Source organism: Onychostruthus taczanowskii, unplaced genomic scaffold (genome assembly GCF_017590055.1).
Source record: "Onychostruthus taczanowskii isolate IOZ18803 unplaced genomic scaffold, ASM1759005v1 scaffold164, whole genome shotgun sequence".
Taxonomy (NCBI): domain Eukaryota; kingdom Metazoa; phylum Chordata; class Aves; order Passeriformes; family Passeridae; genus Onychostruthus; species Onychostruthus taczanowskii.
In genome coordinates this window covers 578272-602027 of record NW_024498840.1, presented here as the reverse complement: position 1 = coordinate 602027, position 23756 = coordinate 578272, and the positions used below count along the sequence as shown (strand labels likewise).

General features: G+C 47.6%; 1 protein-coding gene across 1 annotated transcript in view; it reads left to right on the top strand.

The window, feature by feature from the left end:
- Positions 1-9322: 9322 nt before the first annotated feature.
- Positions 9323-23756, top strand: part of IQCA1 (IQ motif containing with AAA domain 1) — a 96705-nt gene continuing 82271 nt past the window's right edge. Inside the window, exons 1-4 of the mRNA XM_041399545.1 lie at positions 9323-9363; positions 17574-17898; positions 20875-20988; positions 23303-23488. Of these exons, the coding sequence (XP_041255479.1) occupies positions 9323-9363; positions 17574-17898; positions 20875-20988; positions 23303-23488 (666 nt within the window). The remainder of the gene's footprint in view (positions 9364-17573; positions 17899-20874; positions 20989-23302; positions 23489-23756) is intronic.

Below are 23756 nucleotides of genomic sequence, written 5' to 3'. Positions count from 1 at the left end.
AATGAAACAACTGCCTACGTGCACGAATAGCAGATGAATTCCTCCTCCTTTTCTGGGGAATGAACTGCTAAAGCAGATGGCAAACATCCCCTTCTCCTCCAGCCCCAAGTCACTCTTAGTTCTGGCTTTAAACACTTCAAGTCCCAGAGCTCAAATGCTTCCCCTCAGTCAGGTCTGGAAGGGGATGTTCCTGATGCAGACTTGACCTCTGAAGGGTTGAGCTGCTTGCTCTGCCTCCTGGTCTTCTGCATCTGCACGCTGGTCATGCTCAGAGACACCAGCTGGAGTACAAAGCACTTTCCAGCAGTTTCTGTGCCCTGCGCACGGAGTAGGATGGCTGAAGCCCAGACTACTGCCCTGTAAATTCATGACAACAGCTCACAGCTCTTTTTTCAAGAGCAGGAAGACCATCAAACAGCACAGGAATAAACAGAGACCAGTGTCTTCCTCCCCTTTGGGCCATGGAAAGCAAATTACAAGTTGGTGTTCTGATTTCTTACCAACCTGGGGCTCTCCAGCTGGTCCCACCAAACCTGTTGGCCACAGCATGAGACATGGGGGCTTGGGTCAGCTAAAATCCCACTGCAGCTGGAGGGAGCAGACAGCAGCTGAGGCTGTGTAGTGTTTGTAGAGAATTTCTTGAAGCTTTCGGCGATTAATGTGCACACAAGCCAGGGTTAACAGCCAGACTTTGACATTTTTTTCATCAAAATCATGAGAAAAGCACATAAAGCACTTCAGATTGCCGATGGTGAGCCTGTAAAGTGAGGAAGTGGTCAGAGGCTCTGTATATCTTAGGAGAACTGAAAAGGGTCTGTCTAGAAGTGTCATTCCACATGCCATACTGAATATATCTTCACAAGAAATGCTACTTATTTCCAATATTTGAGTTGCAGAATGATATAGAAGTGAACTTTGCCCCTATAAGTAACTAAAGCTTGACAGAGGGTTTGTGTGAATTTATTAAAAACTCCTGAGCCGAAGCCAAACATTCAAGCCAACCAATGTCCTAAAACGTCTGCTTACAAATTACTTGGATAATTGCCAGAAGCCTGAGTCTGGTCCCTTTTTCTGTTTCTTTCTCACCCAAAAAACATCTGGTGTGTGTTGCCAGTCTGTATTGACTGCTCTCTTGATGCTGTAGGCATCTTTAGGAACAGCATCCTATATAATTAAATAGCTGAGCGCTGACGAACTGTTGTCAAGACAGAATAAAATCAATCCACTCCCTGTTGTGTCATAATGATACAGACCTGGCACTGTTTGAACCAGCTTCTTTGGAAAGCTTTAATTTTATCAAACAACACTCTTTCAGGAGAAATGATTTGGGGTTTTGCTTTTTAACAAAGAGAGAAGTGGAGTGCAGCACACGGCACTTAATATCTGGCTGAGATTTAAAACGCATGCTCCTTATGAAGTATGACATTTTATCCCTGAAGCCACAGGAACATTTCCCACATTTAAGTGATAGAGGGAAAATTCTTCAAATTAGATTTGAACTTTATACCTTCTAATTCTGCTGCAATCCTCCTCCTCCATGTACCACGCTCGGGCCTGATGAACATGCTGTTATATCAAAGTCTAACAGACCTGAGTGCTGACAAATCCCCTTCACTTAGCCTGGAAGTAAGCAGCAAACCTCCTGGAGATCCAGGAGTCAATGTTAACTGGGAAAAATAGCCTGGAAGTAAGCAGCAAACCTCCTGGAGATCCAGGAGTCAATGTTAACTGGGAAAAATAGCCTGGAAGTAAGCAGCAAACCTCCTGGAGATCCAGGAGTCAATGTTAACTGGGAAAAATAGCCTGGAAGTAAGCAGCAAACCTCCTGGAGATCCAGGAGTCAATGTTAATTGTGAAAAATAGCCTGGAAGTAAGCAGCAAACCTCCTGGAGATCCAGGAGTCAGTGTTAACTGGGAAAAATAGCCCGGCCACTGGTCACAAGGCTAAATGAAATGGTCAGTGCAGCCCAGCTGGCAGAGCCACCCCTCCTGGGTTTCACCATGAGCTGGAAGCCAGCACTTGAGGCCACAAGGGTGACTCAAGTCCCCAGGGTTTGCAAAGGGCCACCCAGAGTTCCTTTAAACACTTCCATCCAAGCCTAAAGGAAAACCAAACATCCACCTGCAAGGAAGTCATGGTCAGAGGGAGGGAGCACCCCTCCTATGAAGATGGGCTGGGAGAGCTGGGGGTGTTCACTTGGAGAAGAGAAAGTTCCAGGGAGACCTTAGAGCCCTAAAGAAGCTCCAAGAGATCTAAAGGGGAACTTTGGACAAGAGCCTGGAGTGCCAGGACAAGGGGGAATGGTTTTAAACTGAAAGAGGGAAGGATTAGGTGAGATAATGGCAAGGAATTGTTCCTGTGAGGGTGGGCAGGCCCTGGCACAGGGTGCCCAGAGAAGCTGTGGCTGCCCCTGGTTCCCTGGCAGTGTCCCAGGCCAGGCTGGACAGGGCTTGGAGCAACCTGGGATAGTGGAAGGTGTCCCTGTCCATGGTAGAGGGTGGGATGGGATGAGCTTTGAGCTCCCTTCCAACCCAAACCATTCTGGGATTCTGTGAAGCCCTGAGCAACAACTCGCCAGCCTTGCCCATCACAAGGTCCTACTTCTCACTTTCCAGACTCAGAGATTTGCTGTGCAACTCAGCTGCAACCAGGTCCCCATTTGGGGACAGCTGTCCTGCTGTAACTGCTGTCACAGTCACTGGCCCTTGGGGGAGAGCTCCTCTGTTGAGCCCTTCAGGATGAAAGGAACCCACAAGGATCATCAGGTCCAACTCCTGGCCCTGGACACCCCAAAAATCCCACCCTGTGCCCAAGAGCCCCTTCAGAGGAAGCTGCAGACCCCTGTGAGGTCTGTCCTCTGTCTCCTCCAGGCTGAACAAGGCAAGTGCCCTCAGGTGCTCCTTGTACAGCCCTGCAGCCCTATCCCTATCTTCTGTCCCTCCTTTGGAGGCTCTCTAACAGCTTTAGATCTTATCTAAAACTGCCCCCAGCACTGGAGGTGAGGCTGCCCCAGGCCAGAGCAGACAGAACAATCCCCTCCCCGGCCTGGCTGGCACTGCTGGGGTGATCCCCCAGGACAGGGATGTCCCTCCTGGCTCCAGGCACTGCTGACTCACATCCAACTGGCCAGGGACCAGGACTTCCAGATCCCTGCTGCTCTGCGGGCTCTCACTCCCCAGTGTGTCCCTGCATCCAGGGCTGCCCCATTCCAGGTGCAGAATCCTGCACTTTGTTAAGTTTCACACAGTTGGTGACTGCCCAGTCTCACAGAGCACATGCCACACTGCATCCCAGGCTGTCACACCTGTCCCTGTGGCCACACAGCAAAAGAATCCTGGACTCCCAAGTGGTGGCTCAAAGCTTCGGCTCACCACGGATGGAGGAGGAAGCCCTGACCCACAGCTTCTCCCTTTGCATCTCTCTGGGCCAGCAGCACTCAGGAAAAACCCACTCCATCTTCCACCCTGCACCTCCAGGGACAGCCCAGACCTCTGGAAGTGCTTTGAAATACAAGTTGCAAAGGCAGGACATTGTTCCCATTACGTTGCTTGCTTTCCCTAAGCCCTGCTCAATAACAGACAGGTGCACTAAGCTCTTTGCCAGGGACCCACGTTGAGAGGAACAAGACCCTCCAGTTTTATGGTTTTCCCCCTTTGTAAGCTCACAGTCACCTCTTAAGCTCATAATAAAAGATTTTTTTGAAAAATGATGGCACCTAGTTTCCAAGGCAGCAGGACTTTTAAGCCTGTGTTTGCAAGAGCCTGAGGAATTAGAGATGCCAAAAGGCACAGGCTGTACAAAACCCATCCCCTGTTCCTGCTGGATAGATCAAATAACACACTTGGAGTTTTTAATGCAACACGAGCTGGATGGGGAAGTGGCCAGTGATGCTGTACAAAAAATGTACAATGAATGGGATAACAACTACAAATCCCTTTAATCTCTGGTTTTACCTCGACATCTCAGACTGTTTGGAGCCTGCAGGGATTATTGGAGACGTGTGATTCCAGAATGGAAAGAGTGAGATGCTTCATGGTGTTCACTGACCATGAGTGGTCTGCTGGACCTCAGCTGCAGTTCAGCCTGCAGTGATCACAGAATCACAGGATCATTTTGGCTGGAAAAGACCCCCAAGATCATCAGGTCCAACCCGTGACTCATCCCCACCTTGTCACCTAGCCCCAAGCACTGAGTGCCATGTCCAGGAGACCCTCCAGGGATGGGGACCCCACCACTCCCTGGGAAGTCCCTTCCAAGGCCTGACCACCCTTCCATGGAGAAATTCCTGCTGATGTCCAACCTAAACCTGCCCTTGCACAGCTTGAGCCCATTTCCCTCCATCCTCTCCCTGGCAGCACAGCCCAACCCCGCGGCTGTCCCCTCCTGTCAGGAGCTGTGCAGAGCCACAAGGTCCCCCCTGAGCCTCCTTTTCTCCAGGCTGAGCTGTGGGGACATCAGAGCCCAGGCAGACCTGTGTCCTCTCACTTCAAATTACTCAAAAGCCCAAGGACTCAACTGGTACCCTGCTGGAAACCAGAACATCTCCCACTCCCTGCTTTCTCCATTTACAATTGTCTATTTTCTTAGGCTAAACCAATTACTTACTCTCAGTCATACACAGCTCCCATTTCAGCTCAAAAACAGGCTCCTTTCCCATGGAAAAAAAAAATAAAAATCAACTCTCCTCATTTCATAATTAATTTTTCTGCATGACTTTTCCCAGCAACACAACTCATTTTTTCCCAAGTTCCCTATGAACTGATGAAAATGAAAATCCCCTCAGCCTCCCTGCACGTTCTCATGTACATCACTTCTTTGTAGCTTAATTTCCCATTTTTAAAAGGAAGACATTTGCTTTCCTCCAACTTTTTTTTGGGGGGGAGGGTGGAGAAGGCAGGTGGGGAAGTGAGCAACGAGTATTATTTCATCATTAATACAAAGACAATCTTGTGCACTGTGACACCAAGGTGCTAACAGAGAACAATAAATTCATATTAATAATTAACAGCCACATCATATCAAGCCTTCTGGGTGCTCTCATTTAAACTGCTTCAGAAATCTTCCTACTTTTTATTACAAACACATGCAATAGGTCGATCAGTCCTTAAAACCACACATGCTGATGGAGACAGCACTGCTGGGAGTCTGCAGGTAAAACTTTTGGCTGAAAAAACACAGTTTGGCATCAAAAGTGGCGTATAGATGCCAGCATCAATGGAAATAAAAATGCAAGGCTCCTATTTGGGTTGCAAAGACTGAAATACTTTATTAAAAAGGGAACAAAATACAAGTTACTTACTGCTTTTGAGACCCTCCTGACCTGCATGAGACCTGTGAATGAGGATCAGGCCTGGAAGGAAGCAGACAAATTTCCCATGTTAAATTTCAGCGTGAAGAACCACTTTGATATTAACATTGAAAATTACAAGCTGATTTTACAGCATTTTTCAACCTCAGCACGAAGAAAATGCAACAAGTTCTTCTAAAAAACCCCCACTGATCCAATACACTTAAAAAAATTGACGTGGTGGGCATAGTCATCATATGGCTTGAAAAATAATATCCTTAGATGCTTTTATTATGGTCTTCAAGATTCATGTTTTCAAGCTTTTCCTCCAGAACCAGTGGGGGCTAGAAACTTTATTTCAAAACCTTGATAGCCAAAAGTCTCACCTAATTATGTGAACTGGGCCTTCAATGGGGAGGAAAAAAAAGAGGGGGGGGGGGGCAAAACAAAGAAAAGGAATGCAGGCATACAGAAATTTGTGGCAAAAAATATGATCGCTGGCAAAACACCCCTTGCCCCAAACTTCTTGCTTTTTTCCTTCTCACTGGCTCTGTGGATGAGTGTAGTTTCCCCCCAAATCTGTGCTGTAATCTTGTCCTCTAAACTAGTTTTTTAAGTTTTGAGGGAATGGAAGCGGACTAGAAAGTGGCCTCAATAGGTGCCTGGGGAAAGAAATAAAAAGAAGAAAGAGGAAAAATGCGAATGCAACAGGGACAAACCCTTGGTGGGGGAAGGAAATAACAGGGAGGGGGGAAAGTTAAAAAAAATAGAGAAAGAAAAGATAAAAATATAGAAAAGGGGAAGAAAGTGTGGGGGGGGGAGTACAGGAACGGGGTAGGAACATATAGGAAAGGGGGAAAAGGAGGAAAATGGAAATATAGGAAAGGGGGGGAAAGGAAAAATACATGAAGGGGGAAGGAAAATAAAGGAAAGGGTGAAGAGGGGGCAAGGAAGATATAAGAAAGGGAGAAAAAAGGAAAATAAAGTGAGGCAAAGAAAGGGGAGTGAAAGAAACTAATTCGGGGAATGAAAGTAATGGGGGGCTGGGAATGAAACTCTCAGGGCAAAAAAACCCTAAAGGGGTGAGCGGCGTGATACTGATGGCAACGAGGGATGGTTTTAAAGTAAAAAAGGAGAGATTTAGATCAGATACACGGAAGAAATTCTTGACTTTAAGGGTGGGCAGGCCCTGGCACAGGGTGCCCAGAGCAGCTGTGGCTGCCCTGTATCCCTGGAAGTGTCCCAGGCCAGGCTGGACACTGGGGCTTGGAGCAGCCTGGGACAGTGGAAGGTGTCCCTGCCCATGGCAGGGGGTGACACTCGATAGGCTTTGAGGTCCTTTCCGACCCAAACCACCCCGTGGTTCTGCAGGCGATAAAAGGGTGGAGAAAAGAAGGCGGAAAGCCGGGAGCTCCCTTTGCTGGGAGGAGAAGCCGCGGGCAGCGCTCGGCCCCCCCGGGCCGTGTCCAGGGTAACGCCGCGGCCGCGGGCGCTCGGGCCGGGCCCGGGCCGGTGTCGGTGCCGGCCCAGCGGGACTCAGGCTCGGTGCTGCGGGGCTCCGGGGACGTGTCGGTGTCGGTCCAGCTCTGTTCCCCTCGCCCCGGCTCCTCTCAGCATGTCCCAGGCGTGAGTAGCCCGGGCGCGGGGCTGAGGGGGAGAATCCCCTCAGAGGGGCGAGACACGGCCCGGGGGGAGGCGGGCGGGTGTACCCCACAAAGCCACCGCGTCCTCACAGGAAAACCACGCAAATATTAGTATTATTCACTCAGACTCTTTGTGCAAAAGGTTCTTCTCTCTTTACAGTTCGTGAAAATCCCCTCAGAGGGGTGAGACACAGTCTGGGGGGAGGCGGGCACACCCCACAAAGCGACCGCGTCGCCTCAGAAAAACCAAGCAAATGTTGATGTTATTCACTCAGACCCTCTGCACAAAAAGTTCCTCTCTCTTACAGCCCACATCGTGTCTTGTTTCCCCTCAGTCATTTTAGCACAGGGCAAAGCTTTACAAGTTTGTTTGCAAAAACCAGACAATGACAGCGTTGGTTCAAAGTGCCTGCGAGGAGCTGTGCTCATTCCCCCGGAAACATCACTCCAAGCCCAGCAAATATTATTACTACTATTATTATTGCTGTGCTATAGTGCTAGGAGCTAATTTGTGAGCATCTTCCATAATATCATCCCTCAGTGTTGTGCTGTTTGCTGCTTCCAGCTCCAGCAGCACAACCCAGTTTGTGGAGGCTCTTTTTCCCAGTTCCAAGCTGGGTATGGCTTATTCAAGTTCACTGAATAATGGAAAATTAGAAAAAAAAAAAAAATAGAAAACACCTTGGGGTGGTTTTGCTGCCTCCTTCTACTCCTCTCCTTCATGCTCAAACCCGACCATATCCAAACTGCTGTTGCAGCAGGTTGTGAGCAAAGCCTTTCCTGGAATCTGTACTGGAAATCATCTTATCTTTCCCATGGTCTCCCTCCTCTGGCATCAGTGGTTCCAACCTCAAAGCCTACTGCCTCTTTTGCCCAGTATCCCATTTCCAAACTCACAGCTTTTTGCCAGGTAAAGCTTCCTCAGATTCTAAACCATCCTTCCAAATTCAGAACCAGAGCAGCTCTCCTTGTCACCAACACCTTGGGTTTCATAGAGCTGTTAAGGTTGGACAAGACTTCCAAAATCACTAAGTCCAACCTTCAACTAAAATATCATTAAATGCCACATCTACTTCCAGGGATGGTGACTCCACTGTTCCCCTGGGCAGCCTGTTCCAATGCTTAACTACTCTTTTCAGTGAAAAATGTTTTCCTAATAACCAGTCTAAACCTTCTTGGCTTAACTTCAGGCCATTTCCTCTTATCCTGGAGCTTGTTGCCTGGGAAAAGAGGCTGAGCCCCAGCTGACCACAACCTCCTTTCAGGCAGCTGCAGAGAGCAATAAGGTTTCCCCTGAGATTGTTTCCTCCAGCCTTCTTTTCTCCACTCCTGCCTCCACACATTGGCAGCCCCAGACAGATACCAGTGGAAACTCCACTGCTTTCCAGCCAGGCAGCTCCTTTGTTCAGGAGAGGAAGGTGAGAGGGATGAAGAACAACATCCCCAAGGGCAGGGCAGAGAGTATCTGGGGGCTGTGTCCAAGGACAGACCCAGCTCAGCCTCCAGTTGGAGGAAAGCTTGGTTAGATCCCTGGTGGATCCAATGCAGGGCTTGTATAAATCATGCCTGACACTCTCATGGAATCAGTTAAGTGAAGTTCACAAGGTAGTGGAGAGTTAGCTGAATTGTGCTCTTTAAAAGAAAAAAGGGGGGGGTGGGGGGAAAGAGAGAGAGATAAAGGAAGAAGAAAAAAACCCACAAAAGCAGTGTTTGACCTCTTCTTCAGAGTTATCTCAGAATCTGTCATTCAGTCTCTGAATCATGGCTGCTGTTATTTGAGCCCGATTAACAGCAAAGGAGTTAAACTGAGCATAGCTGGAAAAATACTTGGGCTTCAACTGGTTTGGCTCAGTTTATTTTTAACAGAGACAGGGGTTTTAGCATTTCCTATGGCATTGCCAGCACTGAACAGCAAATCCATATAAACACGATCATATGCCCACACCACAGGACAAAAACACATATCCATTCCTGTTTCTGAGCCAGGTGCTGCCCAGGGACTCCAGTGTGGTGTTGAAGCTCCTTGGCTCAGGTTGTTATGATGACATTGTAGCTGTGCACAGTGCAGGATTTACAGCTGGGCTGATCCAGCCCTTCCTAAATATGAACCAGAGCTGGAGCTCAAAGGCTACTGTTACCATGCTTGGTTGTAGCGAGGTTATGCTGGCTGTGTACCATAAATCAGAGTTGTTTATGTTGGAAAAGCCCTCTGAGATCATCAGGTCCTAGCCTTAACCCAGCACTGCCAAGGCCACCACTAACCCAAGTCCCCAAATGTCACATCCAAATGGCTTTTAAATTCATCCAGGGATGGGGACTCCACAATCTTCTTCTTTCCATGAAGAAATTTTTGCTGATATCCACTCTGTCCTGTATCCTACCAGTAGCTAAATGGGGTTGATAAGAAGGCTGGAGAGGGATGTTTCACACAGGTAATGAAGTAATAGGACAAGGTGGAATGGCCTTAAGCAGGAGGGCAGGTAAAGATGGGATACTGAGCAGAAATTCTTCCCTGTGAGGGTGCTCAGGCCCTGGCACACGGTGCCCAGAGGAGCTGTGGCTGCCCCTGGATCTGTCCAAGGCCAGGTTGAACAGGGCTTGGAGCAACCAGGGATAGTGGAAGGTGTCCCTGCCCATAGCAGAGGGTGGAATTGGAAGCAGGGGGTGGGAAGTGATGATCTTGAAGCTCCTTTCCAACCCAAGCTATTCTGGGATTCTATTATTCTATAAACCTTTCCTGGTGGAAATTGAGGCCATGTCCAAGGTATTGTAAATGCCATGTGGCAAAAATTACTTACAACAACCTGCCTTACCTGAAGACAGTGAGACAAAGAGACAAAGAGACAATAATGAAAGGGGGTTATGAGAAAGATCTTTGCTTCTTCAGAAACAGAAATGCTACACAGCTTTCCTTGTTCTGAGGTTCTGAGGCATGTTCACCATGCTCCAGGTCCTGTGATTCTCGGAGGTGTGGGCTAAACCAGCACATTTAATTCCACTGCCTCAAGAAGCTCTGTGTCAGGGCAGGGAGGATGCTCAGAGAGCAGCAGTGCTCTCTTAGGGTCACTAAGTCCAGCAGCCAGCCGAGGGAGAAGTCAGCATGTCCAGACATGCCTGGGATTTTCTAGGGACAGTCTCAGCCCTCTGGAGGGAACAGAGCCATTAAGTGTAGGGTGATTAAAAAGTGCTGGGGTATCTCACTTCCCAAAGCACTCAGCCCCAGCATTTGCATGCAGATGTACCTTCTGTTCCAGACACTGGAGATTCACAGAGATTCTGCTGCATTTATGTTTTCCTGCTGTTTCCTCCTCTTTTATGGATTTGTTTACCCTCTCCTTGACCCCTGGGATCCTGACCAGTGATTTCTTACCTTGCCCCTGACAGCTCTAGTCCAGACACGTTCAAAGCCAAGTCTTGGCACTGCTGCCACTCCTGCCAGGTTTTAATCAGCTACAAGACATTTGCCACTGCCACCAAGGAGCTTTAAACAATCAAAGCGCTTTAAAATTTAATCTCGTGTCACAAATAGAATTTATATTAATTCACTAGTTAAATATTGATCTAAGACAAGGTCCTGAGCATCTCCCTTCCCACTTCCAACAGAAACAACCAAAGCAGAGCTCTCTGTTTTACATCACATCCCCAAGGCTCAGCTGAAGAAAATTAAGGTTGCAACACCCAATGTGAAAAAATGTCAGTGCAACTTCTAATCCCCTCTCCTCCCCCTCCTCACGTTCTGTGGCTGCATTACGATGCAGTTTCTGATGCTGTGATCACATCCTATTCCCTTCCCACGGGGCCCCAGCCTCATTCAGCCATTGGCCCGTTGCTGAATATTTCTTTTTATCCCCTCATTCAGCGTCTGGCCCCAGGCCATATTCTTCAAATTCCAACCAAACGCCACAATTATTAGCTTCCTCCTGGGCATTCCTTGCATGTTCTCTCTCATACATCTCCCAAGCAGTCACAGATTCATCTTTGCCCCTCTTTCCACCCCTGGTGAGCATTAGCACATCATCTTGCTTATGTTAAAGCAGGAAATCAGAGACAGGATCAAATTGATCACAGCTAAGACTCAAAGCTACAACTCCCTCCTGTGCCTCCCTTCATTCTTAATGAGCAGGTAGGGAAAGATCTTGTGTATTACTCGTTCAGTGTCTCCTCTGGGAAAAAGCATTGTCAGTGGAAATATCCCAGCAGCACTTGTGCTGGAGAACAGGGAAAGAAAAGGCCCTAGTTTTCCAAGAAACTGAGTAGATGGTGTCAGCTTTGAGCCTAAAGCCTCCTGCTCCTGGCAGGGGTAGAACAGCACCCAGACACAGCCCTTTATGCAGGGAACTGTAGGCAGCTGGATGGGTAACTGCCCCTTCCTGTCCTAAGGACAACGGGGGTAAAAAGAAAAAGATTACATAGGAGGGTTAAAGGTGAAATAAACTTTGTTGTCAGAAGCAGTAAAGTGTTTTATAAGCAAATACTGCTTGGAAGGAAAAATTCTGCTTGCAAAGGAGAGGAGGCTGCTGTTCATGTAACACAGAATGGTTTGGGATGGGAAGGGACCTTAAAGCTCATCTCCTTCCATGGGCAGGGACACCTTCCACTAGCCAAGGCTGATCCAAGCCCTGTCCAACCGGCCTTGGACTCTTCCAGGGATCCAGGGACAGCCACAGCTTCTCTGGGCACCCTGTGCCAGGGCCTCAGCACCCTCTTAGGGACAAATTTCTTCCCAATATCCCATCTTTACCTGCTCTCTGGCAGTGGGAAGACATCCCCTCTTGCCCTGGCACTCCAGGCCCTTATCAGTAGTCTCTGTCCATCTTCTTTGCAGGTTCCCTTCAGGTACTGGCAGGCCACAGTTAGGTCACCCCAAAGCTTCTCTTCTCCCAGCCTTTCCCCATGGAGCTGCCCCATCCCTCTGCTCACCCTGATGCCTCCTCTGGACTCTCTCCAGCAGCTCCAGGTCCTTCCTCTGCTGGGCCCCAGAGCTGGGGCAGCTCAGCAGGTGGGTCTCACCTGAGCAGGGCAGAGGGGCAGAATTCCCCCTTTCCTGCTGCCCACACTGTGGGATCAGCCCAGGGCATGGCCCAGGCAGGAGCTGCAGCCTGAGGGACAGGAGGGCAGCCTCTGGAGCATTTGACAGCCCAAAATAGGTTTTCCCACACCTTAATTGCTTTGCCATTTAGGAAAACAGGTTTTTGAAAAAACCTATGAAAGAAAACTGTTCTTTTTCCTGCCAGCCTTGTGAGTTTGGCTGGAGCAGGTGCTTGAGACCTGCTGAGGTGTGTTGCTGCTGCTGCTGCATGAAGCTGCTTCCTCGCCTTCCCTGCGGTTTCCCATTACATTTCTGCCACACAAATCTTTTATCCCCCCTTCACTTTCTGTCATAGTACCCAGGACTGAAATTGGAGATGACAGAAGCACAGAGCTGTTCACGTTAACAATGCCAGCAGGCTGTGTGTTTTCTTCTCTTGTCACAACCGAAGCCTACTGAGGTTTATCCTTTATTTTCCCCCGAATGCTTCCAACTCTGTAAAACATCGTGGCTGGAGCAAGCCTGCTTAAAAAGTCATCTGGCAGAGTCACATTCACCACCAGCTGAGAAGTTTGGCATAATTGTGAGACTAATCTTATTTTAGAAGCAAGGCAGGCTTAAACAGGCTCATGAGCCTGAACTGCTCCAGACTGCAGGCTAAAGGCTTTGAAATCAGCAATTAGTTCTGACAACATTTCAGTCAATGGTTGGTTCACAGAATCAGTGCTGAGTTGGAGGGGACCCACCAAGGCCATCGATCCAACTGCTGGCCCCAACAGGACACCCCAAGAACCCCACCCTGTGCCTGAGAGCATTGTCTAAACACTTCTTGAACTCAGACACGTTGTGTGGTAAGGCCACATTCATCTCTGATTCTGCCTGCGCCTCTCCAACACAAAAAATGTTTGCCTATAGCAGAACGAAAGAGAAAAGGGGGGCTGCTCCTATAATGTAATCACCACACAACACCTGTGAGGGAACAGGTACCTGCTGACCTGGATCAGCCAGCAGTCATCCTGAGCCTGGTGATTTTTAGAAAGAGAGAAGAAAAATAAAAGCAGCAGCAGCAGCAGCATTAAAAACCTTTTTCCTCTCAGGGCCTCACTTTCCCCTCCCAACCTTTGTCTCTTGTTTCTTTATTTTCCAGAGGCTGCAGGGCAGGGTTTCCCTCCCCCGTGTTTGCCCGGGGCTTAGCACAATGCCTGACCTGTCAGGCTCCCAGTGTGGCCAGGGGACCCTGAGCAGTGGCCCCTGCGTGCACTTCCTTGTCACCAGCCCTGCATCTCTGTCCCCTCTGCTCCGTCACCGCTGGCTGTGTGTCCTGTGCCAGGCTCCTCCAGCCCTGCTCTACATCCCCTTGCTGTCACAAATCCTGTGGCACTTTCTCCAGCCCCCAGCACAGCCCTGTCCCATTTCCGAGAGATAAATACAAGGTGGGTTTGCAGTGGCAGCAGAGGTTCCTTCAGCAGGGCTTTAGCACACACGATTTAGCGCTCCTTTAATCACACAGGAGTTCCCAAACGAGGTGAGGAAAGCTGGAGTCAGAGTCAAATGTTTTCCCTTCCACCTCCTTCCATCCATCAGGATAAACCAGGGAGACCCAGGCAGCACTGCACTACTGCAGCTTTAGCATGGGAAAGCAGGAGATATTCCTGAGGGCAACCCAGAAAAAACAGGCAGCAAAGAAGCCAGGGTTCAGCCCATGCACAAATCTAGAGACAAACTGTGCCATGTCCTGGAATAACAGCAGTAGTGTTCCTTTTGGCAGCAAGTAAAACACAGAGACGCTCTGGGGGGAAGAAGAAAAGCCACACAAAGGTGACCCCACTGATGCCAGATTCTTCCCCTGACTCAGGAGTGGCCTGAGGGACAGTTTGCATGCTCAGCACAAACCCTTCCAAGAAGGGCATGCTTCAGCCTTAAAACCAGTCCAACACCAGTGAGCAGGCTCACCTCAGCTGGACTCAAAACCAACACGGTTTTCCAAGTGTTAGGAGAGATGGGTCAGGCAAACATGCAGACTTAGAGTGCCCTACAATACTAAAACAAGGCATGTACAATTTGGCAGGATTTTAAACATCTCTTTATAACTTCAGCAGGAGAAAAACCCTGTGTTGTTAAGCTTCTCTCTAAATAAGGAGAGCAGGCTTTATTTTGAGCAATAACAGTGAGATTTGAACTGGCAATCAGGCTATAGGCAAAAGACATTCTTAAGCCCATGTTTTAGACTCTGTTTCTAGTTTGTAAGAGTGAAGAGAAAGGACATCAGTGAGGAGTTAAAGCTCTGACCTTCTCTCCAAGCTGTGAGCTGCCAGAAATCACTCTGGGGACTCTGCAGTTCAGTCACTTGATGTGCTTCTTCCTCATCCCATTACAGCATTGCTTATTTTCCCCATAACACCCCTATTTAGGAGTTGCTATGACAATTTGTAGCATTACTTACAGTGCTGTATGCACAGAGAGATCAAGAGACAGCTTTCTTTCCCAACATTTTATTTTCTTAAGCCTTGAATAAGAAAGTTAGGCTCATTACCTGCACTAATAGGTGAGTTAGAGGCTCTAATCCAATCTAAATCTGATGGAATATCCATGGGCACAGACACAGCTCAGAACATAACAGAGCCTACAAGGTGGACCAGTAACAGTAAATAAAAACCCCAGTGCATTCAAGGCTACATTGTCCTCCCCCTGCAGCGTGTGGAAGCAATTTTGAGGGAGTTCACAACTTAATGCAAAGGGACACTGAGCAAATAGGCAAAAATTCCAATAGGGACTTTGGGATCACACAGTTTCTGATTCACAGGCAAGAAGAGGCAGTGCTCTCCTTTGCTTTTAAGGCATAACTTTGAAGTTACTCCTCCTGACTACCCCTGAGCACGTTTGTCTCTAAAGCTGAAGGGCTCCTCTGCTTCACAGCAGCTCTGCCAAGTCTCCCAAAAGGAGCTCTAAACACCAGGCACATCTCACCCTTCAGACTAATCCAGAGGGGCTCACATTTGGGCACCAGTAAAATCTGGAATAACCATTTTAATCCCTTTTTGGGGACGTGTCCTCTAGTTTTTAATCAGGGTGAAGCAGTGCAACATTCAAATCAGATTTCTGCTTGGCCGGTCCAGTGTATGACGTACCCATCCTGTGCCTAAGAAACTTGGGGGTCAGATCCCCAGGGTGTCAGTGACCCTCAACACATCAGCTACAAATTTATCATTTTCACATCCACCTTCTCCTTCAGCACTTCATTTTCCAGTGGGCCCATCCTTTCTTTTGCCCTCACGTACCCAAAACGCCGCTGTTGCAAAAGCCACAATCATCACATAATATCCGTAGTCTTAACATCTGACCCCCAGCAACCGCGCCTGCAATCATCCCTGTGCTTATCTGATAAACTAATGCTTTATGGAAGCAATTATGTCCTATCTGCAGTGCCCCATGGTAACATCCTCCAGCCCCCTCCTCTCCTCCCTCTACCAGCCATTCCCAATATAAAAAGAAACTGGATATTAGCTGGCTCAGCAGGAGGAGCCACTTGACATTCTTCAATCAGAGGAGGCAGAGAAGAGATTATTATAAATCGGTCGCTTCTCGTGCGGAGTCTCCCTGCAGTAACCTGCACGGGAAAGGCTCCAGCCCCAGCATCCCTAGGGCTCATAAATTAGCTGGATAGCTCTGGGGACACCCCACAGGGCTGGGCTTCCTCAGGGGTTGACAAGCTCTGCACTGTCCGTGAGAAATCATACAAAGTACGTAGGACACCGCGCCGTTTCCTCCCCCTCCCGCGCTGGAAGACCCGCGTGCCTCACATCCTTCCGTGTCCTGGCTGCAGCTCGTGCTGGCCTTGCTTGGCCCCATCTCCTCCCTTCTGCCGGGTTTATTCTGTTTATCTCCTGCACCTGGGTTAATTGCTGCAATTGACTGATACGGGTGGTGAAGTGGGATGTAAATGAAGTAGGAAAAAAGGGAAGGGGAAAGACCTGGGTGGGCTGCAGAAGCATTAGGAAAAGCAAGGCCAGCTGCATCCTGCAGAAAGCCAGGTCAGCTGAAGTGTATAATACACCCTTTAAAACGTTAATGGTGCAAATTCAATAGCAGGGTTTGGGTTTGTTGGTGTTTTTGCTGGCTGCAGGGGGGAGTCCCACAGCTCTGTCACCACCCAGGGCATCCCACGCTCCTGGAACTCGAGGGCTGGAGTTTGTCCTGTCCCACCCCACACGTCCCTCTTGCAGCACAAGCCTTGGGTCACTCTGACCTCCAAGACTGGGAATGATAAGATCAGCTCACAGAGCTCCAGCATTTATTGTCATGCACAAACAATGCTAACATCTGTCCAGCTTTCAGGTCAGGATAAATAAACCAACACTCCCTCAATGCAAGGTCTGCTCTCAAAGCTCATCTAACAAAGGCAGTTCTCATTTTGCTGTTCTGATCCCTCTTTGAGAAGCTCTAGGATCAGCAACTTGGTTCAGCAAGGATGGGTCTAGATTGCACCACTGAGGGCGATGGCCTTCATTCTTAGGATTAAGGAGCAAGTCAGCTGTCCCTGTTTCCATAGCCACTGTTTTCCCCTCAGCAGGACAATGTGAATGAACTGGTTTTCTCCCAGCACAACCAAGTCTCAGTGCAGAAGGAATTTCCTTGCTCTGTTCCTACAGAGGCATTTTCAAAGATGTAGGATTTTTTAACACTTATCATTGTCAAGAGTCTCCATCTGGCAAAGGAGAACAGGACCTAAAAGTGTCTTCACTGCCACAGATGTTATTAACACCTTTCCATGACAGACCTGCTGTTTGAGCCTTTCTCTGAAAAAAAACCTCATGGCTTGTTTCTTGCTCCTTTAGGCTCATCCCCCAGGATATTCTGATCTACTTTTCCCGTGTAAAGCCACTGACAGCCAGTCCATGCTCACCTCAGAACTCCACCTATTTCTACCAAAACTACCAAGTGAGCAGCATTACTGCTCCTGGAAATGGAGATGGCCTGGGGTGACAGCTTCCATGCCACATAATCCCACAGCCACCAGACCAGACATTTAGCAATTCATTGGAGTGTAACAGTTGCTACCATAGAAATAAATCAAATTATTTTCCTTACCTCACATTTGAATTAGGGCCCACAGTTCCACTCCAGCATTGGCACCAACCCCACCCTTACCCTGAAGTTAACTCCAAGCAACCACTTCAGAAAGGCAGAACAGCTTTAGAAACATGATTTGGTCCTCATCCCAAAAATGCAGAGCCTCAAATAGTCCTTCTCCTATTAAAAGGCATTGGAGGGAGACACCTTTTCAATTAAACTATCTTCTCAATTATCACAGCTGAATAAAACTCCTAGCACTTTTGGGGGTTGTAACTTCAAACACTTGGAGGATGCTTCAAGCCTTTTCGAATGAAGCTGGAAAGCTTTAAAATTTTAAGCTTGTTTTAATAAAACAAACCCAGAAACTTCTGCTAATGGTTTTCAAAATACTTTGTAGTTAAAACCCTCCTTATAAATGTAATGGCTGACACTTCCAGGCTTGCTCTGTGAGAAATCCACACCCAGAGAGCCCTGGCGTCGCCATGTGCTCACTCTTGCTTTCATGTCAGGCTGACACAAAATTCTCCTCTTTCCAACCAGCACTTACATCAAGATATGGGCAGATACCCAGAGAGAGCTGGACACCATGCTCCAGAGAGAGAAAGAGGAATTCCTCCAGCCGCAGGAGGACCGTGAGAAAGTGATGAAGATGTTGGCCACTGCCTACGTCCAATACCTGGACATCTTCCGGAAGCTGGAGGAGGCCCATGACCACCTCATCCACCAGCAGAAGCGGGCGGCGGTTCGGCAGGCGCTGGACGGGGTCATGGGCCGCATCCTGGAGATCAAGAGAGAGATGGTGGCCCTGGAGAACTCCGAGTGCCACTCCATGGCTGACATCCTGATGGAGCTGCAGCGTGTCCCGGTAGGGCTACCTCCACTGGGAGCTGATTCATGGGAAAGATGGGTTCTGGTTGTAGGTGTTTTATTTTAACCCAGCCTGCTGCCTGTCTGGGGTCACCAGGAAACTTACAAGTTTTTCACACCCCACACAAGTGAACTTTCATGCAGAGGGCAGGGAAAGGGTGACACCTGGTCTGAGGGTGATCACAAATAATTTCAGGGTTCTGGGACACTTAGTGAGGGATTCTGGGGCACAAGTTATTTTCTTGTGACACTTCCAATCAAAAGCAGCGATATTGAAAGAAGCAGATGGCTCCCCAGCTGGTGGCACCACCATAATTTTGAGGGTTTTGACAATGGAGTGGTCTGTGCAGTGCCAGGAGTTCTGGCATCAGATGGCACCCACGTTTGGGTCCCACAAGAGAGGGGAGTCTTTGCCTGGGAGCAGGGAGGTGGCACCAGATGACCCTTTGTGGTCCCTTTCAATTTGACCCATTCCATGATTCCATATTACAACATGAATTTGTATTCATAGAATCCCAGAATGGTTTGGGGTGAAAAGGACCTCAAAGCCCATCCAGTGCCATGCCCTGCCATGGGCAGGGACACCTTCCACTATCCCAGGTTGCTCCAAGCCCCATCCAGCCTGGCCTTGGACACCTCCAGGGATCCAGGGGCAGCCCCAGCTGCTCTGGGCACCCTGTGCCAGGGCCTGCCCACCCTCCCAGGGAGGAATTTTTTCCCAATATCCCATCTAAACCTACTCTCTGTCAGTAGTAACTTCACAGCTTTGCTGTTAAGTGTCAGGAGCTTGACTCTGCCAGATTTTAATGTGGGGTGAGATAGAAAATGGGCCACTGATAAGTAAAGTGGAGTCCACTGCAGCCTGCCCTTCGTGGCACGGTGAAATCAGCACCGTGAAAATGACAATGAGGCCAAGTGTGGAAGCTGTGCTTTCAAAGCTGCAGGAAAAATGAGCTGGCAAAGAGGGTTACTTCTCTCGCAGACAGCTCCATCTATTGTCGCATTCAGGTACCGCTGCTTTGCTAAAACCAGATTAAATTCCTGCTTTTAGGATGGCAGCTACGAGATAAATCGCCCGGTATCATTATCGCATTACTCTGAGATCTGCATAGTGTTCCTGTTTGCACATCTGCAAATTTAGGAGAGGATTTGCCAGGGATTTCCACAGCCCTTTACCTTCAATATTAAGCACTGTTTTAAACTATTTTAAACACATCTCCAGGGAAAGCAATCCTTCAAATCCTATTTTGAAATCCTTAGCACTGCTGTTTTCATGACTCAGCAGTAAATCCATCTGCAGCAAAAAGTTGGCAAGTCTGAGGAGTCATGCCTGACATCTCCCCAAAAACAAGCATAAATTCAAATTCCTGCACCACACCTTAATTTTAAGAGGGCATAACATACCTACCTACCACAAAAGAAATCAATCACTGAGGAGATTTCAGGTTTTTTCAAAGAAAACATTTTCCATACTAGATAAGAATATGGATTTATGGGGTGTTCTTTTTAATAAAATATTAAAATATTCTTGGTAACAGAACAAAATTATTAGACAAATAACTCCTGTTTCTCAAAGGATCCGTCCAGAAGGGATATCTCCAGTCATTCCTTTCCCTTTATTATGAGAGCAAAAATCCTGCAGGATGGAAGGCAGAGGACACAACATTTTATATCTTATGTGATGATGTTGCCTGTTTTGTACTGTGTCACTGCAAAGCCAAGCTTTCCTATTTCTCCAGTTGTGTACCTCGTGTTTTTGTGCAGTTGCCTTCCAGCATCCAGTCACTCCATTTCCTGGGGTAATTGTGAAGGTATTTGGATCCATAAATCCCATGTGGAGCTGGGAGTGGCTAAAAAGCCACAAATTTGACTTAAGGTTAAACATCCCAAGCCTGACTTTTCAGTGCTGGGCCCCAAAAAGAGACCATGAAGAGAAGCAGGCTCCCCACCCCTTCCAGCCGTGGCATTGGGGCTTTGATCTCCTTTTTCCAGTCAGTAAAAGTCACAATCCAGAATCACTTGGAATTAAAAGGCCAGGTGAGGCATCAGAGATACTCCTACACTGACTCTGCTCCCTGGCAGCCTAGAAATCCTCTCATCCTCCAGGAGGGTGTCCAGACAAACCCTGGATTTCTTATACCTCCAGATTTTAATCCAGCCAGAGTGATTTGCATTCAGAGTACAGCATATAATAATTTCCATCAAATGCCAGGGGTTTTTGGAAGGTACAAACAAGGAGCTTAGCAAGACAAATATTTAGAAACTTTATCAGACCAGACCTCTGCACTGATAAAATCATCAGGGATAAGCACAGCCCAACTTGGAAGCTTTCTTGTGGTGTCATGGTGGGGATGTCCCTCAGTGTGCATCTGAGGGAGTGGGGAATGAAATTGGGAGAAATGTAAATCAGTTACATCTTTTTAATTACAGAAATTAGTAAAGACAGGCACTCCTGGTAATGTCTGATTTTAAGAAGTGTCTGAGATACCACAGTCACAGGCAGACAATTTGTCTACAGCTCAAAATAGCTTTAAAAAACTCTAGAATCATGCTTTGGTTCCTTATAATGGTAAAAAAAAATGGCAGGAGAACAGATCTATTTTTCATGTTGATTAAAACAAGAAGGGGGATGATCACACAACCAAAGGTATTCAGTCTGGTGGAAATCATGTTTAAATTTCTAGCAACCCTGCCAGATATTTTAGCAATTTGATAATATAATTGAGCCATTATAAGAAGAAAGATTTCTGGGCTCACATGCTTCACAAACTGGGTTGATTTATTTGTTTTTGTTGAATTAGGTCTAAAGTAATTGAAAAATAACAGCAGCTGTTACAAAGGTCAAATTCCCCAATACTCAAAAAAATATTCAACAACCTCTGTCCTTATTTTATTGCTTTGTAGAAGTGTTCAATTAATCAGTAATGTGATTTAAATACAGTCCTAAAAGCATCTTCTGACTTTCTTCCTCCAGGAAGACATAGAAATACCCATCCCCAAGTATTTCATTAAAGAAAACCTGGGAATCCTGCAGGACAGGGAGAAATACCTGCAGGAGATTTTGCTGAATGCTGGTTTGCTAGAACAGGTAATGTACCCCATACCTACAATATTGTGTTTGCTTTGTTTAGTTCACAGCCACATGTGTCCGAACAGGAGACACTGAAGTGAGAAGTGCTTTTACAGCAGTGAGGAAGTAAAAGTGTGTTTACAGATAAGGCACAAGCAGAAAGAAACCTTAGATTTCCCTGTCAAACAACATCCAGTCACATCTCAAGGCTGGGTAAGACTGGAATGATTCTACTCTGCTTTCTGTGTTTGAGTGTCAGAAAGAGCAGCACTTTGTCCAAGTCAGTGCTTTATTTGTCTGACTAACCCTCATCATGTAATTAGTCCTCCTGATGCCTTGTGAAGGCTGACCTAGAACAGAAACTAGACAGAGTTAAAAAATAAAGCAGGGATTTATTAAAAGGATTTTCTCAATGGACACACCTTGGGCAGCACAGGATCCCAGGCAGGGTTGCACCCAAGATGAACCAAAATGGTCCCAAAATGGACAACAGGTCACAGGGTCTCTCACTTATATGAGTTCTGCTCCATATACATATTGGAGTTTAATTGTCTAATTACACTTTTAGTCCATGAAGTCCCATCCTTCTTGTTTTTCTCTCTTCAGTCCACGTTGTTTATGCTGTTGAGCCTGAGATTTGGATCATTTGTCCTTGTTCCCCAGCTGGAGAAGAGCTGTTTTGTCTCCCTGCTCTGTGCAGAGGGCTCACCATCCTCTAATGTGAAGGCCAGACCCACACACTAAAGCAGCACAGAATGTGAAAAATATAAAAGTTAAACCTGAGGCATCACTACTGAAACCAAGCTGTCCTGGCCCAGGATTCCTCACTGAAGCAGGCAGAACTCAGAGTTCAGGTCAGCACAACTGTTGGCATTCACTTGTTTATAACCTCTGAACAATGAGTGCCGTTTCCCCCGTGCAGCTACGGAGCTGCAGCTGCTGGGAGGAGCAGAAAACTGAGTTTTGGCAGAGCAAAAGTCATTACAGACAAGTACACGAGTGCTGCAGTGAAGGCTGCTCTGGGTTTGATATATTTTTGACCTTTTGGGAGTGGCATGTTGACCCCTGAAGTAAACAACTGTGCCTACATGCCTGGACAACTTGGATTCATGGATGTTGTAGCCATAAGAGACGGTGCTGATGGTCCACTTAGTCACACTGTGCCTTGAACTCTCCAGCAGTGATTGTGCCTGTTGATCCCACAAAATAACAGAGGGAAAGTCCCCAGGGATGGAAACAGCCCCAGGCAGACTGCAGAGACAGAGCACAGGCTTCGCTGCTGGAGATCTTGCTGGGCAGCTGCAGAGCTCCCCTGTTTGAGTTCTCTGCTCTCCTGATCTTGCTCTGGGGAGATCCTGTTTCAGCACAGTTTATCCTGGAACCTTTTTGCTTCCTAGAGTTCTGCTCTTGCCCCTCTCCAGCGTGGCATCCATTAGGGATGAGGTTGCCTGGTGAGCAGCCAGCTCAGCCAGAGCACCAGGCTCTGGCAGGGTCCAGCTGTGCCTTGCCAGGCCCTACAGGGAGCCAGGGGATTCAATAAACAGCAATAAAATCACCTCACCCCGTGCAAATCCAGTGTCCTGTGCTGCACTCCCAGCTCACTCACCACTGGGATTGCTGCAGGGCTGTCAGCACTTCTGCACCTCGTCCTCTGAGGAAATCCTGGCTGCTGTGTAACCAACTGGAGCTCTCCAGTGTCCGTGGCACTGCTGTTAGGAGCACTCCAACATAAATCAAAACAAGTTGGAGTTCATCTCAGGAATCTGCTCTGCACATGGTTTATGTGATTCTGTTCAGGAAATCTATTCTGTGTAATTGTGTCCTAGAAAGCCCTGCTGAAATGAGGTGCCATGCAATATAAATATAATAATTAAGTATGAGCTGCCTCCAGCTGGGAGACGAACATCAAGAAAGGACACTAATTCAGCTTTTCCATAGGGAGCATGAGGGTTCTTGGGAGTGAGAAGGGGGAGTCCCTTCTGTTCTGATCCATTTTTCCCCTCTGACTCAGAACAACCCCACCTTCCATTTTCATCTAAAGAACTGCAATCCAAGCAGCACCTCCTTTCAGAAAAGGAAAGGAAAGCATTCCACAGCCTAAGAAATTCTCCTTTTAGAGGGACAAAGCCCCATGGTTGTGTCTTTCTGCTCAAATGGATCAAGTTCAGCAGGACTGCATGAGCCACTGTGGCTTCCCAGCAAAGCAGCTTTTCCACCTCACATATCAACAGGAGTGTCTGATCTTTGTTGATATTATTTTCTAACTGAGGCAGGCAATTTACAAAACATAACTTTCCTTTCTTGATTCCCTTTTTTGGCTGTGCTGTTGAAGGAACCTGTCACAGCCATGACACTTGAGGAGGGCATTAGAGTGATCCAGGTGGCAGAACGGGCTCGCCAGGGCCGCGCTCGAGCAGCGTTCATGAGGAAAATTTACTTTGAAGAGAAAAGGCAAAGTAAAAAAGAGGAGCAAGAGACGGGTAAAAGTCCAGATGATGCTGCCACTTGCATTCAAAAGGTGAGTTTCTTGTGTAGCAGCGATTCTGGCAAAGCCAAATGACAATGTTTTGGTCAGGAGAGCAGCTGTAGGCAGAAACACAGCTCACACGATGGGAAGCTTTCTGAAATGATCCTTCTTAGGGTGTCCAGTAAGGTGAAATACATAATTTAAACCACTTCAAAAAACGAGGCAGGACCCCAGATGTAAGATCAATGGAACCAGTCCTGCACTGGCAATGCAGGATGACTTTGTAACTTACACGTTGTTTTTCCATTCTGATTTTTAT